Below are 18,441 nucleotides of genomic sequence, written 5' to 3'. Positions count from 1 at the left end.
TTTTAGTCCATGATTTCAAGGAAGTTGGAAATCTACCCTCGGAAAATTAGTATTCTTACTTACTCCAAATTGTCCTCTTGGAATCAAAATTTTCTCTTCACATTATGAACTGTCTTACTTTAGAAAACTCCATTCAAGATTTTTCGTCTGCTAATACTATTATACGCCATCTCTTCGCTAAGAACTCGAAACATACCGCTTAGTTAAGCAGCTCGTTTCCTTATTTTCAAGTTTTTCCGACCCAAAGTTTGCAATATTTTCGTAACACAACTCCTTTGTCGGTAATCACCCAGAACAAATTGTGCTACTTTACTTTGAATCTTTTCCAGTTCTCAAATCAAGTAATCCTGGCAAGCGTTCCATACACTGGAACTGTACTGTAATAGGGGTCTGACAAGAGACCCATACACTCTCTCCATTACATCCTTCCCACAACCACTAAATACCCTCATAACCATATGAAGAGATATTTAATCTTTATTTACAACCTCGGTAATGTTGGTTCTTTATGTAATCACTTGGGTATTTACAGTGATCCACATGAGGTACTTTCACTACATCAACACAGTAATTAAAACTGAGGACTTTCCTTGTTGATGAAACTTACAACCTAAATTGAGGTCCTTAGAATAGCAGAGGCGTATGTGCCAAAATCTAGTTTTGGAGAACAATGCGATTAAAGGTTTACTGCGCTTTATTAAAAGATTCGATAAAAACATTAAGAAGTGTTCAGATGTGAAGGTAACGTATTAATAGTGTAAAGTATGATTCCAAAATGCTATTTGACGTTAATCGCATTTCTCTCAAAACTTCCTTTTGGCGCATACGCCTTTGCTATTCTATGGGCCTCAGTTATACGTTAATGATAACAAGGAATTCATCACGGTAGTTATGAAGCAGTCGTGTACACTTCCCGACACACAAATGCATCGGATGAAATGTGAAAGTCCGCGAGAGCAAGCATGATCGAAAGGACGGTTTAGATTACCAGACAGATTTTGCGGTCAATTTCACTTAGTCTATAAAAGCGTGTACTTCTACGCTTTAGAACAAGTTGAAACATCCCCTGTCAACTACCCTAAATGTTGCATACCACTTTTCTAACATACCGGTAACAAAACTATTTAGTGGACAAAAGTGTATTAAAAAGTGAGGCAAGAAATATGCTCATTTGCAAGACCATCACACGCAGTATGATGCAGTTTCCCTAGTACGAGGTTCCACCCAGTTTTTGCAGCAGGAAGTAATCATTAATTTTGTTTCTTATTTCCGCCGACTATTTTTACAGACTCATTTACAGAAGATACTCTTCAGACCCTGGGAAGTCATTCCACTTGACGTTTTTCCCTTCATTAATGTATTTATTCAGTTACAAGCCGAGTTTTTCAGTCAGTAAGTACATTGAATGAAGGAATGATTATCTCGTTTTCACACTGTGAAATACCTTCTATTGCCGTCTGTTCCCATGTAAAACTGGTACTAGGCGATGTTTGCTTTATTCAATACCATTTTCGCTGTCCTATGCAACAAATAAGTTTACTTCACCCACACACCGGTCACCTAATCCAGATGAATTGCACAATAGTGTGTTCTAGCAACTACACCTTGTTACTAACTGAACACCTAGTTACATTTCTTCAGCTCTCCTTGCACCCTCAGTTTTAGGTCTCCTCTTCCACCTATTAAGACCATTAGCAGCTAATAATCTACAAATGATTTTATAACGTCCAGTGAATATTTTTACATAAAATACTCCCTTTACCTGCCTCCTCCCCAGGCGGGGATGTTCCATTGTTAGACCTTGAAGGTGAAATTCAGTAGACTATGTTTAGTATATGACGTTGGGATGCAACTCACCTCCAAGGCCACATCACCATCTTCATCGTGCTCCGTTAGGGACTCTGCCAACGGAGAAGAAAGTGTGATGTGTCGACGATTTCTGCCCTCGCCGTCAGAACTTGCGTCTTGCTTGCGGGCGCGACTCTTCTGGTGACGACTTCGCACTGGTTCAGCGTCTTCTTCCTTCAGGACTTGGCGGACCACTTCACGTAGAGCTTCCAAACCGTCATCCTTGTAAGCAGCGCCATTCTTCGTTCCCTTGCCGCCTAGCTGCTTGTTCAACTTCCTTAGGACGCTTTTTCCCCGTGGACCGAGCTTCTGCAACTTCCTCAGCACGTCTTCAAACACTTCACTGGATGTGAGGTTGGCATTGTTTGTAACATTTACGGGAGAGTGTTGTACTGTTGAGGTATTTCGGATAACCTTTGGGTGATGGTAGATTGGAAGGCGCCTCCTAGGTTGGGGTGGCACTTCCGGCGCTGCCTTGAGGCGGGCCTGCGCTACCTTCCCTAGAAGGTGGCCCAGCATCTTATCAGTGTCTTCATCGCCGTCCGCAGAATCGTGGTGGCTCAGGCGTTCTCCAGAGTGTAGAGGCTGTGCGCTATGGAAGGAGACACCTGGTCGTGCTCGACGCATGGTGCGTGGTTCGTTGGAGCGCGCCTCGGTGCTGTTCCTCAGAGGCCACTGCCCGCCTTTCTCCAGGTTATCCTGTTTTGCTGCCTCCTCTGCTGCTTGCTCCAGCTCATCCAGTTCCTCAGAAGAGTCATCTCCAATATACGCACAGTCATGGAGATGTTTGTGACCACGAATCACAATGAGAGACGCTCCGGGTCCTCTGAAAGCAACAAGCAGACAAAATATTTTCAGTGAAAGTTTGTTTCATTACTGAAAGTAGGTTTACAAATACAGGGTGGTCGGAAACAACGTGAACCACTGTTGAAGTTAGCCAATGAAATCGCTTTGCTGGGGAATTCAACTGGGCTTTGCGAGGCAGTGTTGCTAATTAGCATGTGGCTTATGACTGGCACTGACAGAATCTGATGCCGTTTAGAATTCCTATGTACAAGAGAAAGTGAGAAATTATAAAAGAACAGGCATGTCAAATTACATAAATTTGCTTATTCATAACCTCATGAATATGTCAACTGTAGTCGTCATGCTGTACTGCATACAGTGTGTCCCCAATAAACACTTACAAGGCTTAGTATGTTGTGCAACATGACGGACTGGTCGACGGACTGTCCGGAAATGCACGGTTTAGGGGCTGGAGAGCGTCGAAGTCTAAGAACGGCTGTGACTATTTGTTTCGATTTAGTGTCTTAATACGGAAGGTATGAAACCCTTTAGCCACCTGTGTACTGCGGATGGGCAACTCCAGCCTAGTAACATTCCTGCGCCTGCACTACATTCTTCCACACAGTCATTGATGCGCATCCTACTGCATTACTTGTGTACTGTAGTCTGCCAAGCAGTAACGTCGTTAACAGCAGTGCGGCATGTACCAGCATACAGTTGCGAAAATGACCGAAATGGTACTTGCATACGGCAAAGCGTATTGCAATGGTAGATCTGTTGCAAGATTGTATGCGGAACTATTCCCCCCCCCCCCACACACACACACACCATTCCACGTTCGCGACCAGCGAGAGACGACTAAGAGAAGCCGGACAGTTCAACGTAGGTAGTGTGAAGAGTATGGTGCATGTAACGCCAGCGGAGGACCTTACTGCTCGATCCACGGGACGATTGAAATTCTTCGAAGACAACCGCACGTATTGGGTCACGTGCGTGAGGCTCAGCACCGCCAACTTAGGCACTTTAATGACGTAGGAGGTACACAGTTCGAAGCGTGTTTGTAATGAGCGTGATGTGCTATTCATGTCGGGTTTATTGACGACATGCGGAAAACACACCCATCTCACAATTCGATGCGCTACAGTGTCCAAGCCGTGCGTTTCTGGATATGGGTTCCTTCTTTGAAACGGATCAGTTTGCCTTCCCACACAACATAGTAAGCCTTGTCTGTGTTTTTTGTGTCACGCTGTATACAGTTTCGTTGTTTCTTGGTAAGAAAGAGAAGGTCGGACCTGCAAATGCCACACTGGCTTGCATTTATTTAACCACCAAGATACGTTAAATAACAATGATAAGGGAAGTATTGTATGCTAGACTTAGTTCCTGATGAGCCCACCTGGTGCCCAAAGCTTGAAGGCGCTAAGTCCCTATGGTCTGATAACGTGGTTGGGTGGTTCCAGTCCGGTTGGCGTGATCACTCTGAGAATATAATGACCTACAAACACTTAGGTTGCTGTGGGGGGAATTCCCTACAGAAAACATATTCACCATCAGATTAAAGGTGTTCATATACAATTCCTAACTACTAGATTGCGCACCAAAACCTGGTTTTAATTCCAAACCCCTTCGCAGTGCTCAATGGAATGAGGGCATAAGGCGCTGTTGATGATTCCTCCGTCGGATGGGGACGTTAAACCTTGAGAAGACCCTTTGCTGTTATTCGACAGGAGAGGCTATATGGCGACACCGGGATTCATCCCGTCTCTGTAGGGAAGCACAATAGATCTCAATGTTAGAAGTGTATCCATGTAACCTAGCTTAGTTACATATTAATTATAATTTTCTTAAACTTTTTCACTCTCCAGTTTCAACTTCTTCCTCTTTCGGTTCATACCTCTTGTAAGCAGTCTTAGTCTATATCAAAGCGACTTACTTAACCTGCCATAACGGAATGGCGGACGAAGAGAAGCATAATGGACATTTTAAATGTAGATTCTTGCTCATAGAGTAGTGGATGTGTTGCAGGATTGTGAGGGACTTCAGGGGGAACTGGACAATGTTATGAGATGGACAGCGGTAGCAGACCTACAGTATATGGAATGAAAAGTCAGATTGTAAGTTTCACTAAGAGAAAAGATCCCCTTAGATGTAATTACTGTGTTGATGGGGTGATGGTGCCTCATGGGGAATACTAAGTAAGTAGCTGTTAATATAAGAAATGACCTTCACTGAGAAAATCATGTTAACGAGGTTGTTAAGAAAGGTTACAGATATCTTCACATGGTTATGATGGTATTTAAGGGCTGTGATAAGGGTGTAAAGGAGAGGGCGTATAAGTCTCTGGTAAGACCCCAACTAGAGTATGGTTCCAGTGTATGTGAGCGAAACCAGTACTACTTCATACGAGAAATGGAAAAGATCCAGAGGAAAGCAGCACGATTTGCTCTGGGTGATTTGCGACCAAACGAGTAGTGTTACGAAAATGTTGCAAATATTGGGCTGGGAAGACTTGGGTGTAGGGAGGCGAGATGCTCGACTAAGTAGGCGAATAAGCTTGAACGGAGTTTTTAAAGGTAGGAAATATCATAATATGAAAATGGAGTTGACATTAAAGAGGAAAACTGGGGCAAATATTCATTTATAGGACGAGGAGTAAGGGATCGCGATAATTTTTTAGGGGAAAATGTTCGATAAATTTCCCAGTTATTTGGAAACGTTTAACAATGGGTTGGGTAAAAAACTGATAAAGGAACTTGCCATCTGGGCGACAGACTAAATGCAGACCATTGATTGATTGATTGATTGATTGATTTATCGATTGATTGATTTTAACCCAGCATTTACCTTCATGTGATCAGATGAAACCACTAGATATCGTATAACAACAAATACTGAAATAAAACAATGAATTCTTTCTTCAGGACTTGTTTGGTGATCCAGGAGTATAGATATGGTACTGTGCTTATAGCCAAGCACAAAACTGTTTGTTTCAAAATACGCGAGTTTTGCTCATAAATTAGTTGGAAATAAAATAAAATAAAGCCGGGTTGAGCAGCTTTTTTGGAAAACTTTTAACCAACTTGCCGTTTCTTCTCTTATAAAGTTGTGAAGTGTTTACAAAGTATTTCATCAGATGTGTATGAACAGAACGCATGGGCTGCTGTAGTTCACAGAACGGCCGCTGGCCGCAGCATCTACTTGATACGATTACAATGAAATGAAATGGCGTATGGCTTTTAGTGCCGGGAATGTCCGAGGACAAGTTCGGCTCGCCAGATGCAGGTCTTTTGATTTGACTCCCGTAGGCGACCTGCGCGTCGTGATGAGGATGAAATGATGATGAAGACTACACATACACGCAGCCCCGTGCCAGCGAAATTAACCAATTAAGGTTAAAATTCCCGACCCTGCCGGGAATCGAACCCGGGACCCCTGTGACCAAAGGCCAGCACGCTAACCATTTAGCCATGGAGCCGGAAACGATTACAGTGACTCTGTACGTACAGTGAGGCGAAGTCCAGTCCAGCCGTCATGTTTTAGCCAAGTACTCACTCAGCTGATAGATGAAGGGGAGTGATATTACGATTGTTTCAATACTGAACGGACAGGTTCAATGTTTTAAGATGTTATTTATTTTGCTTATACGGTGTGTACATAGGCCTATCAGTATTTGTTATATTCAGAGTCTGACTACCTGACGTAAGACTTCAACATTTCCATTTATACGTGGTAGGCCCTATACATAAGACAATTACTTAAGAGGTTAGAAATTCTGTGTTGGTAGATAGGCCTACAATATTATTTATATTACAACAAATGTGCCATAAAATAGTATAGTCATTGCCTTGAACAATGTATGTGATGACTGTAAAGTTATCCTGCACTTAAATTAAAAATTAACATTACCATATTCCAGGTTACAATATACAACACACTATTTTCAAACTATACATAGAAATGCACTTGTTTATATATGACATATCGGTATTGTAACGGTTCAAATCCCGTTACAAGGTGATATCTGTATTATTATTATTATTATTATTATTATTATTATTATTATTATTATTATATTATTATTATTTTATCTCTGAGATTACTACTATTGTATTATTATTGTTCAATTCAATTCTGCAATGGTTGTCGCTTGCGTGATTGTAGTCAAATTGTTACGTATATATGTGTGTGTAGATTAACACTAAAAACATGTACAGTAAAAGTTGCTGTATATCGGTTGTGGATGTAGTGTGTGCAATAACTTGTGACATTGTAATATTTCGAAATACTGCTGTAGTAACTGCAGAGTCATCGCCACGTCATCGTGTGAATTTAGCGGTGAGCTCACTTTCTTAGAGATACCCAGGGTGCCGCCGGCGGTTTCACCATTGCATGTAACATTTGTCGCGAGGTGGGAGTAGATCAAAGTTATTCCTGGAGATTGCGTAGGTGTGTCAACCAACGTCTATATAAGGTGGCTCTATATTGTAGCGTCAGTCATTATTCAATTGGAAGGAAAGGCCACAGTTGGTCATTGAGTGAACGAGATGGAGAGGCCTCAGTCGGTCATTAGTCATTAGTTAAACGGAAGGTGAACCGTAAAGAAGTCAAATGGGTAAGTGAACAGTCATTAAGTGAACGAGATGGAGAGGAGTCAGTCAGTCATTGAGTCAACAGGAAGGAGAGGCCTCAGCCGGTCAGTTAGTAGTGTTCGAAGGATAGACTTCCTATGAAGTCATATAGGACAGACTTACCAAGAGGTCAACAGGATGGAGAAGAAGCAGTCACATGGACACATCACCAAATTAGGCTTGACACATCTACAGTAAACACCAGATCAAAGGAATACGTCGTAATTACACTCAAGGTGTTGAAGGTACAGTCAAGTGAACCAGTGAGGGATAAATTTCGTGTATAATTGTTTAATATCCGTCAAGAAGAATTCAAATTCATGCCTAGTTGCTTTCAGTTGCAATGTCGTAATTTCATATTCTCATCTGTTTTATCGCGGCAAGACTTACTATTCCTTCGATACAATTTAAAGAATATATTTTGTTCTATCAAATGAATTTATCGTGTTATTTCAATGACAGAATTACTTAACCTCGAATTTAATGGGGAAACCGAACGCCAATCTCCTTTTCCCAGAACTTATATGCTATGTTGTCAAAAGTAAGCTTATTACCCTACACCCTAGAGAGTTCGAATCCCACTATCGGCAGCCCTGAAAATGGTTTTCCGTGGTTTCCCATTTTCACGCCAGGCAAATGCTGGGGCTGTACCTTAATTAAGGCCACGGCCGCTTCCTTCCAACTCCTAGGCCTTTCCTATCCCATCGTCGCCATAAGACCTATCTGTGTCGGTGCGACGTAAAGCCCCTAGCAAAAAAAAAAAAAAAAACACCCTAGAGATATTCAAGAATCTCAATCTCTTATTGCTGCACTGAGTTGTAGCTGGCGCCCTTCAAATAACGTATGTGTAAGTAATCAGGTAAGATCTAAGTGTGAGTACAAGGTCCGACGATTATGTATTTTACTTAATGAATATTAATTTTCATATTTTTAAATTTAAATTCAGATTAGTATGTAAAAGTAAGTAATAAAATGAAGGAACATCAACAGTATGTATATAAATATAGAAAATAATATGTTTACTTAACCGATGGGTAGACAATTGTATTACCTAGATCCATATATATGTTGTTGTTGTTGTTGTTGTTGTTGTTGTTGTTTGAGTCATCGGTCCATAGACTGGTTTGATGCAGCTCTACATGCCACCCTATCCTGTGCTAACCTTTTCATTTCTACGTAACTATTGCATCCTACATCTGCTCTAATCTGCTTGTCATATTCATACCTTGGTCTACCCCTACCGTTCTTACCACCTACGCTTCCTTCAAAAACCAAATGAACAAGTCCTGGGTGTCTCAAGATGTATCGTATCATTCTCTCTCTTCTTCTCGTCAAATTTAGCCAAATCGATCTCCTCTCACCAATTCGATTCAGTATCTCTTCATTCGTGATTCGATCTATCCATCTCACCTTCAGCATTCTTCTGTAACACCACATTTCAAAAGCTTCTATTCTCTTTCTTTCTGAGCTAGATATCGTCCATGTTTCACTTCCATACAATGCCACGCTCCACACGAAAGTCTTCAAAAACATCTTTCTAATTCCGATATCAATGTTTGAAGTGAGCAAATTTCTTTTCTTAAGAAAGCTCTTCCTTGCTTGTGCTAGTCTGCATTTTATGTCTTCCTTACTTCTGCCATCGTTAGTTATTTTACTACCCAAGTAACAATATTAATCTACTTCCTTTAAGACTTCATTTCCTAATCTAATATTTCCTACATCACCTGCCTTCGTTCGACTGCACTCCATTACTTTTGTTTTGGACTTACTTATTTTCAACTTGTTCTCCTTACCCAAGACTTCATCCATACCATTCAGCAACTTATCGAGATCTTCTGCAGTCTCAGATAAAATAACAATATCATCGGCAAATCTCAAGGTTAACATAATATACTGTACCATTCTATTCGTCGAACTAATATAAATAGTAACGAAAACCTGCTACTTTTTAGTGGTGAAAACCAATTACTGCCATGGTCCCCGAGTGTTGGTGTATAGTGCTCTGTTAAGGACGGCTACGGTTTGATCCCCACAATGAGCAATTAAATATATCACTGTACAATATACTGTAAGTTCGTTTGAGAAAATACTAATTATTGCCCTGTGAAGACAAGCAGTTATCCTGATCCCGGAGTAGTTGTGTTCAGGACTCGGTTACCGACCACCCGTGCTTCGATTTCCGTGATATGCGACTAATTATTTACCCCGGTTCGGTTAGTACTTGTAGATATCCGCTGTATTTTAAACATTCTATTTGCTAATATCGGTTTTGCTAATAAATTGTTATTACTGTTATCGTTACCTTCTTCATTTTCTACCGCTCTCCCCCCAAGTGTGGGGTTGTGGGAGCGAATTGCGTCACACATGTGGATTTGATCCTCGGTTCAGAGGGTCCCTGGTTCGATTCCCGGCAGGGTCAGGAATTTTAACCACAATTGGTTAATTTCACTGGCACGAGGGCTGGGTGTACGTGTCGTCGTCATCATCATTAGATCCTCATCACGACGCGCAGGTCGCCTACGGGCATCAAATCAAAAGACCTGCATCTGGCGAGCCGAACTTGTCCTTGGACACTCCCGGCACTAAAAGTCATACGCCATTGCATTTCAACGGAGAAATATGACATTTACTGCCCTTGGCCTCTATAAAATTACTAACCCATTTTGTAACCTTTATAATGCACGACAACTCTGCTCGTTGCCGGGAGCGTCTTAAACGTGCTGCTTTCAGAACTGAAAACAAGCAATTGTGCAGTTTCACTTTAAAAAGCTTTCTGAATCTGTTTCTACATCCATAAGCACAACAGCCTGGTGTAATATTCTTCAAAACTCAGACCTCAGCAATACGTAAATTCACACACATTTCGAAACTAGTAATGCCAAATAATCCCCCGTGTTTAATAAAAACATATTTTTGGTAGTATTAAAGTTACAACAGGTACTTCGCTGAAATTGTATGAGTGATCTTATCCTGTGCGGAATACCCGCGTTTAGATCAGCTGACGGGACATTTGGCTAAAACATGGCGGAGCCAATTAGAATAAAGCACTCGTTGGTCACACTGTATAGTACGCGAACCTTTTCTTGATCCCGGAGCTCCATAGTGCTGAATGGGAACTAGGGATCAAGAAAAGGTTCGCGTACTATACATATAGAGCTATTGTAGATACGATCGGCGTCGTACTATCAACGTGTTGTTAACTTCACCGACATGTTGTAAATGGAAACAACCACCGCCATACCTTATTTAGGGGCCGATGACCTTCGATGTTAGGCCCCTTAAAACAACAAGCGCCATACCTCATTTAAGGCTGAGATAGCCGCGGTTTCAAAATCATTATAAACGAATGGATGAAAACCATAATGGTATAAGTGGCATTTTTTAAAAAATGAGTTAAGTGCAGGATGTAACTCCGGGAGGATGTATCCTTTCACCAGCAAAGAGATACAAGTGATAGCGGTAATATTCTGCGCTCTAGTGATGGGTGGTGTAACTACAAATAGCATGCCTTATATGAGTGCTGAAGATGTTTAAATGCCTTTTTCTCTGAATGACCAAAATGCTACTTATACCGTTATGGTTTTCATCCATTCCCTAACCGTCTCAGGCTTCCAATCAAGTACTTCTCGTAGGAGTAATAGTAGCATTCGTAAATACGTTTTTTTTCCTGTCAGGAACAAGAGAAAAGACGACTGGGGCAATGTTTGTTTCACCTTCTGTGCTTCCAAGGTGGACATGTATGAAACAGATTTGATTAAACTGACTATAGCAGTTTTTGAATGTCACATTCATGGAGAATTTTCTCTTCCTCAAAATCTCTTTTCCTTTGCCTCAACCGAACAAAAGCAGCCAATCATCGGCTAGGAGAAAATTCTCCCAGTTGGATTTCCTCACGGAGACCAACCTGCTCGAAACTTCCGGCTTTTTTGTACTCGTTGAGAATGGTTTCTCTTTTCGTACAGCATTCTCCTTAATTAAAGTGTTGAACTGCGGCGTCCTTGTTACGAATTCCGTAACCCCTTGTTAGTAAATCTGAATTTTTTCGTCAAATAGCTGAGAAGCTGCCGCACTGTTGCCCTCGCGAAATGTAGCGTCGTGGAGTTTGTTTAATGTGGAATATCAGGCCACTACCGAGTGGAGTGGCCACACTACGGCTATAACCCGAGGTCTGCATTCGGGAGGCGAGTGGGTTTGAACTCCACTGTCGGCTGCCCAGAGAATAATCTTCTGTGGTTTCCCATTTGCACTTCCGAGCAAATGTAGGGACAGTTCCTATCTACTGGCCACAGCCGATGCCTTCCATCTCCTTATCCAATTTCATTCACTATCGTCCATTCAATGTGCTTTTTTAATGATTTGCTTTACGTCGCACCGTCACAGATAGGTCTTGTGGCGACGTTGGGATAGAAAGGGGCTAGGAGTGGGAAGGAAGCGGTCATGGCCTTAATTAAGGTACAGCCCAAGCATTTGCCTGATGTGAAAATGGGAAACCATGGTAAACCACATTCAGGGCTGCCGACAGTAGGGTTCGAACCCACTATCTCCCGAATACAAGCTCAAATACGTCAGCCTCGTGTTGGTACATTTATTAGCACATAAAAGAACTCCTGCGGGACAAACTTTCGGCAAATCGGCGTATCCGAAAACAGTCAAAAGTAGTTAGTACCGGGCGAGTTGGCCTTGCGAGCTTGCATCCCGGAAATAATGGGTTCGAATCCCACTGTCGGCAGCTCTGAAGATGGTTTTCAGTGGCTTCCTATTTTCACACCAGGCAAATGCTGGGGTCTGTGCCTTAATTAAGGCCATGGCTGCTTCCTTCCAACTCTTAGGCCTTTCCTATCCCATCGTCGCCATAAGACCTATCTGTGTCGGTGCGACGTGAAGTCACTAGCAAAAGTAATTATTTAATGGGACGTAAAAAACACTGACTCCTAGATTATTATTATTTTTTTATTGTTATACCATATCACTTGTCGATCTAAATGTCCCTTACATATCAAACGTTTCTTGTTTACCATTACCCACTGGGCGCTGACTTAACTTGATAATGTAGGAATATTAAACCATTCCCCAAAAAGTAAATAGGTTAAGATAAAGCAGAGTTCCAGTTGAACATTTGGCGGTGCAGGAGAAAGGTTGTTTCAACAAGCGATGTCTCCATAAATAGAACTCAAGTGCTATCTTCTGCAGTAGCGAAATACTTTATCATGTAGCAGACAGTGTACCAAGAAAGTTGGAAGTTTGGTGTCCGCTGTCTGAGGTCCTTGGCACTGACACACTGCACACAGAGCCACGAGCAAACAATTACTTTTATTATCTCGGTAGCTTTCCTGTGCACGTGACAGATAACATCACATTTCAACTCGGGCTAACGTCATTGAGCTATTAACGCATAAAACACTAGCTGCATTCGTCGAGGGTTTTTTTTTCCTTTCGCTAATGGTATAACGTCGCAGTCAAGTTTTCTGCGACGTAAGAATGGGAAAGAGTTAGGACTGGAAAGGAAGCGGTCGTGGCGTAATTGAGGTTAACTAACCTCTTGGTGGTGGTGATTTTTGTTTTAAGAGGAAGTACAACTAGGCAACCATCGTCTATACAACACCAATCAGAGAGAAAAATGTGGAAGGGTCCGACACTTCGAAGAATGAAGATATCGGCCAAAGAAGGACAAGGGCCACGAAGGGCGCGAAAATGAGACTCCCTAGTCCCCGAAAAGCTAATAGCGTCGGGGTCGGAAAAGAACAAGAGTTGACCAAGGAAGGTCGGATAGAAAAGACGAAAGTGAGGAGCCTGGCACAAGTAAGTGGAAGCAATGCCAGAACTCAGTGAAGGGCCCCGTGGACGCCAACCCACGCTCCAAAGTTCAGAGCCCTTGGGGCCCTTATCAGTCACCTCTTACGACAGGCAGGGGATACCATGTGTGTTATTCTACCACCCCCACCCACAGGGGGGGAAAGTAACCTCTTATCTCGCCCCAGTTCTTTTCAGTAACACCCCCAATGAAGGTGAGCTACATGTATCATTTTATCTATTTAGCAGCCTTCCTGCCATTCTTAAATCACTGACAGTATCAAGAATCAAACCCGGGCCTCCGAGTACGACTGCTAATAACGCTACACTACGGAGGTGGACGTCAATTAAGGTAGTTCTAGCATGTATCTAGCGTGAAATATAATAATAATAATAATAATAATAATAATAATAATAATAATAATAATAATAATAATAATGTTATCGGCTTTACGTCCCACTAACTACTATTATGGTTTTCGGAGACGCCGAAGTGCCGGAATTTAGTCCCGCAGCAGTTCTTTTACGTGCCATTAAATCTACCGACACGAGGCTAACGTATTTGAGCACCTTCAAATACCACCGAACTGAGCTAGGATCAAACCTGCCAAGTTGGGGCCAGATAGCCAGCGCCTCAACCGTCTGAGCCACTCAGCCCGGCAGGTTTGAAAATGTGAAACCACGGAAAACCATGTTTAGAACTGCCGACAGTGGGGTTGGAATTCACTATATGCCGAACGCGAGCTTACAGCTGACGCAACCAGCTCGCTCGGTGACGTATTGTTAAAAAAAAAAAAGTGAACTTCACCGAACAAGATGGCCGTGTGGTTAGGGGCGCGCAGCTCTGAACTTGCATTCGGGAGATAGTGGGTTCAACCTTGCCTGCCGAAAACATTCGATATGTTAGTGTGACGTGAAGCCACTAGCAAAAAAGGCAGACAGACCAGTATGTCGGAAATTTATCACGTAAGTGTACATTGACGTCCCGGAATCCAATACACGGAGTCATTTAAACATGACCTCGGCCATGTTATCGTGGAAACAGACGGACAACGAATAACCATCTTAGAGGTATTGCACTTGCAATCCCAGGGCAGATGAAAATTAATACCGAAATAATTTATATATTCATGTATTTGAGCAAAACCTCAGTATTTCGCACAGAAGAATTTAAATTCGTATAATTTGAATGTGTTCGCCTCTGTGGTGTAGTGGTTAGTGCGATTAGCTTCCACCCCCGGAGGCCCAGGTTCGATTTCCGGCTCTGCCACGAAATTTGAAATACGAGGGCTGGAACGAGGTCTACTCAGCTTCGGGAGGTCAACTGAGTAGAGGGGGGTTCAATTCCCTCCTCAGCCATCCTCGCAGTGGTTTCTCGTGGTTTTTCACTTCTCCCCTAGGAAAACGCTGGGATGGTACGTAACATCAGGCCACTTCCTTCCCTCTTCCTTGTCTATCCCTTTCAATCTTCCCATCCCCCCACAAATTCCCTGTTCAGCAGAGCAGGTGAGGCTGCCTATGCCATGTACTGGTCCTCCTCTCCAGTTGTATCCCCCGACCCAAAGTCTCACGCTCCAGGACACTGCCCTTGAGGCGGTAGAGGTGGGATCCCTCGCTGAGTCCGAAGGAAGAACCAACTCTGTAGGGTAAACGGATTAAGAAAGAAAGATAATTTAAATGTAACCTAATTTCACTTTCATGTTAGTTTCCAACTGTCATAATTATTCTCTTCTTCTTCTTCTCTTCCCTGACCTGTGAGGTTGCGGGTGCGAACCGAGTCGCATATGTGGATTTGGCCCAGTTTTACGGCCGAATGCCCTTCCTGACGCCAACCCTATGTTGAGGGATATATTCACTACTGTGTTCTGTGGCGATTGATAGTGTGCTGTGTTGTGTGAATATGAAGAGAAGCGAGTTGGAATAAACACTCACTCCCCGAACCAGAAAAATAAATCAGACGCGATTTAAATCCCCGACCCGATCGGGAATAAAACCCGAGACCCTATAATCCGAAGCACTCGACGCTGAACATCCAGGCAACGAGTCGGAACTGTCATAATTATTTTTCTTTACAGTTGCTTTACGTCGCACCGACACAGGTAGGTCTTATGGCGACGATGGGACAGGAAAGGTCTAGGAGTGGGAAGGAAGCGGCCGTGGCCTTAATGAAGGTACAGCCCCAGCATTTGCTTGGTGTGAAAATGGTAAATGACGGAAAACCATATTCATGGCTGCAGACAGTGGGGTTCGAACCCACTATCTCCCGAATACCAGATACGGGCCGCACTTAAACGACTGCCGCTATCGATCTTCGTGTCATAATTAAATAATCTTTCGGCTTTATTAGCTCGTTTTTAGTTTTATTTTCATTAATTTACTCTGTTTCCTTTGATAAAATACACATTTGAATTAAATCAGCTGTTTTATTACTAGGTTAGCGGACAGTCTGCACCCTAGGAGAAGGGGACCTTTGTACGTATTTGAGCGAGCGCCAAAGCAAGATCCAAGAACCCATAATCCTCATGCAAGGACTTCGGAGACCGAGCTCGATAGCTGCAGTCGCTTAAGTGCGGCCAGTATCCAGTAATCGGGAGATACTGGGTTCGAGCCCCACTGTCAGCAGCCCTGAAGATGGTTTTCCGTGTTTTCCCATTTTCACACCAGGCAAATACCGGGACTGTACCTTAATTAAGGCAACGGCCGCTTCCTTCCACTTCCTAGCCCTTTCCTACCCCATCATCGCCATAAGACCTATCTGTGTCGGTGCGACGTAAAGCAAAAAAGAGGCCTTCGAAGTAAGCGTTCATGTTATCTCAGAAATACTTGTCGGATTAATTTCTAGTCACTTCTAATCACAATTCATTGCGAGCTGTTAAACCCATCTCCACGGCGAAAGCAACCTTTAAGGCACTTACAGTAAGGCAGGAACAATTTAAGTCTACACGAATCTGATGATGATGATGATGATGATGATTATGATTGTTGTTTAAAGAGGCCTGACACGTAGGTCATCGGCCCCTAATGGTAGGAGGTGCAACGAAATGAGACGATAATTAAAACTTCAAAATATATCCAGCGACTAAAACATAAAACGAATATGACGAAAAAATGACCATGAATCCTAAGCAATCAGTGGATCTAATTCACAATGCCTCAATTCTGAGATGATGCTTGTTATAAAAATGGGTCCAAAATGTAGGTCACCGGCCCCTCATAATAGTACTACTCACTGGTAAAGCAGAACCATGGTGTTCCTCCTACAGTGGTACTAATCACAAGTAGTCTCATGGTTCTAATTTAATCATCCCTTGGTTGCCACTTTTAGTCGCCTCTTACGACAGGCAGGGGATACTGAGGATGTATTCTTCGTCTGCGTCCCCCACCGTGAGGGGATCACACAAATCTCATCATCATAACTACAAGATGACTGTTGCGTTATCTGGACAACACTATAGTCTATATTTATGGTAAAGAAGATGTCTACTGGGCGAAGTTCACGGCTCAACAGATCCCTTATCTATCTGATAGAAGTTCGAAGCAGCGGAGTCTCTTTCCTCTGTAATCTCGCCGCATATACTGAGCTCTTGTTCTGTGAACTTCGAACATAGTTTGTCAGCAATGTGTTCATAGTGATAAGCGGCATCACTATCACAATATAACACCTAGTGTATTCTACACAACAGGGAGTATAACTATGTGACAGTTGAGGTTGATTCCTGCGAGGGGTTTCGGACGTCATTTCTACCATATACTTCATGTGGGTATATAAGTTGTCTTTCTGATAACCTGTGTAACTGTGGTGTCTGTACAAGTGTATGTGTGAGTGAGAGAGAGAGGGGTAAAGAAAGAACTGAATTCAATTGAATGTATTTATAATTTACATGCCACTGAGGCTAAAAATCCCCTTTATGTAGCGTCTTAATATAATACAGTCGAACCTCCATCACTCGAATTCTCAGTATCTCGAACTAACTTCAATTTCCCGGCCATTTGTCCTATTTTTCACGTGCATTTATTTCTCTATTACTCGAAATTCGGTTATATGAATTTTTCGATTTCTCGAAGCAAACATTTCCTCTCTTGAAGCAAAAAATACTCTGTAACTCGAATTTTGTGCAATATGGCATTTGTGGTTTGTGAGGAAAAGTTGAAGGATTTACAGTGATGCTGGGAGCTAATTTGACGGGAACCGAAGAACTAAAACTTCTAATGACCGGAAAATCGGCGAAGCCTCGCTGTTTCTCTGGTGAAAAATTAATTACCGGTCACGTACGACAGCAACCCCCGAAGTCGCGGATGACAAGCTCCATTTAGAAATCTCGGCTGCGTGGTAGGACGAGAAATGTCAGCATGAATGGAGGAAAGGTTAACAGTAACAAATAGAAGACACTAACGGATTTTGTCCAAAGGTGTTAACCGAGGTATGTTTCTTGTTTCACTGTATGTGCTGTATCCTATCTTCTGAAAAGTTACTATAATAAGAGTCATAATTGAAGTGTTTGTTCTTGTTGAATTTTTAACTTTACCTTTAGTAACACTTTTTAACTTTATTAACACTTGTAATCTCGTCGCCATAAGACCTATCTGTGTCGGTGCGACGTAAAGCAAATAGCAGAAAGAAAAGAAAACACTTGTTATGTTAAGCTAGTAGTAAGCTCAATCTATAGTATTGTAAGCCGTCGTGTTAAGCACCGGAAATGCTTACTGTAAGTTGTGTATGAATGTGTGAATGTACCTGAATGCAAAGTGTGTGCGAAGGTTGGTCACTGTCTAGTCAAGTGCTTAAAAGTCATGGCTGATCGTACGGCAAAGGGGTAGCAGCCGTCGTCAAATGAAGCCAGTCGTGCACTTACACTGCTTTAAGAATGCTACTCGCAGAGTTACGTTACCAGAATACTGGGGATTGAGCAGAATACGATTTGACGATTTGGTCTCCAGGAGACTGGAAGTGATGGCAGGTTTACGAGCACGGACCGCCAAAATGGCAACAACCCCAGGGCGGTATCGTTTCATGCGTCTACAAGTTCTCGGAAACCGCCAAGTTACAACACTAGCACTGCACTGGAGTACGAGTTAGTGACCTAATAGTCTAAAACGGGCTTCGAGAGATCAGTGTAATATCCAGACGACCCGCTCAAGAACCTACACTGGACAGACAATATCGTGGCAGGAGACTGCAATTTGCTTGAGATCATCTGCACTGGTAGCTAAGATAGTGGTATCATGTGCTCCTCTCAGATGAACCCCGTTTCGCGTTATATCGTTCAGATGGTCGTCTGCGAGTCTGGAGAAGATGTGGGGAAAAGTTTCGTCCCACAGCTGTAGAATCTACCGTTGGTTACGGAGGCGAATGTGTTATGGTGTGGGAGGGGTAAGTCTTGACAGGGCA

The 18,441-nt window shown here is 42.6% G+C and overlaps 1 protein-coding gene across 1 annotated transcript in view; it reads right to left on the bottom strand.

The window, feature by feature from the left end:
* Positions 1 to 18,441, bottom strand: part of LOC136863865 (uncharacterized) — a 299,485-nt gene that overhangs the window by 37,894 nt on the left and 243,150 nt on the right. The window contains exon 4 of the mRNA XM_067140225.2: positions 1,858 to 2,674. Coding sequence (XP_066996326.1) covers positions 1,858 to 2,674 — 817 coding nt within the window. The remainder of the gene's footprint in view (positions 1 to 1,857; positions 2,675 to 18,441) is intronic.

Source organism: Anabrus simplex, chromosome 2 (assembly GCF_040414725.1).
Source record: "Anabrus simplex isolate iqAnaSimp1 chromosome 2, ASM4041472v1, whole genome shotgun sequence".
Taxonomy (NCBI): domain Eukaryota; kingdom Metazoa; phylum Arthropoda; class Insecta; order Orthoptera; family Tettigoniidae; genus Anabrus; species Anabrus simplex.
This window is presented reverse-complemented; position numbering and strand designations above follow the sequence as displayed.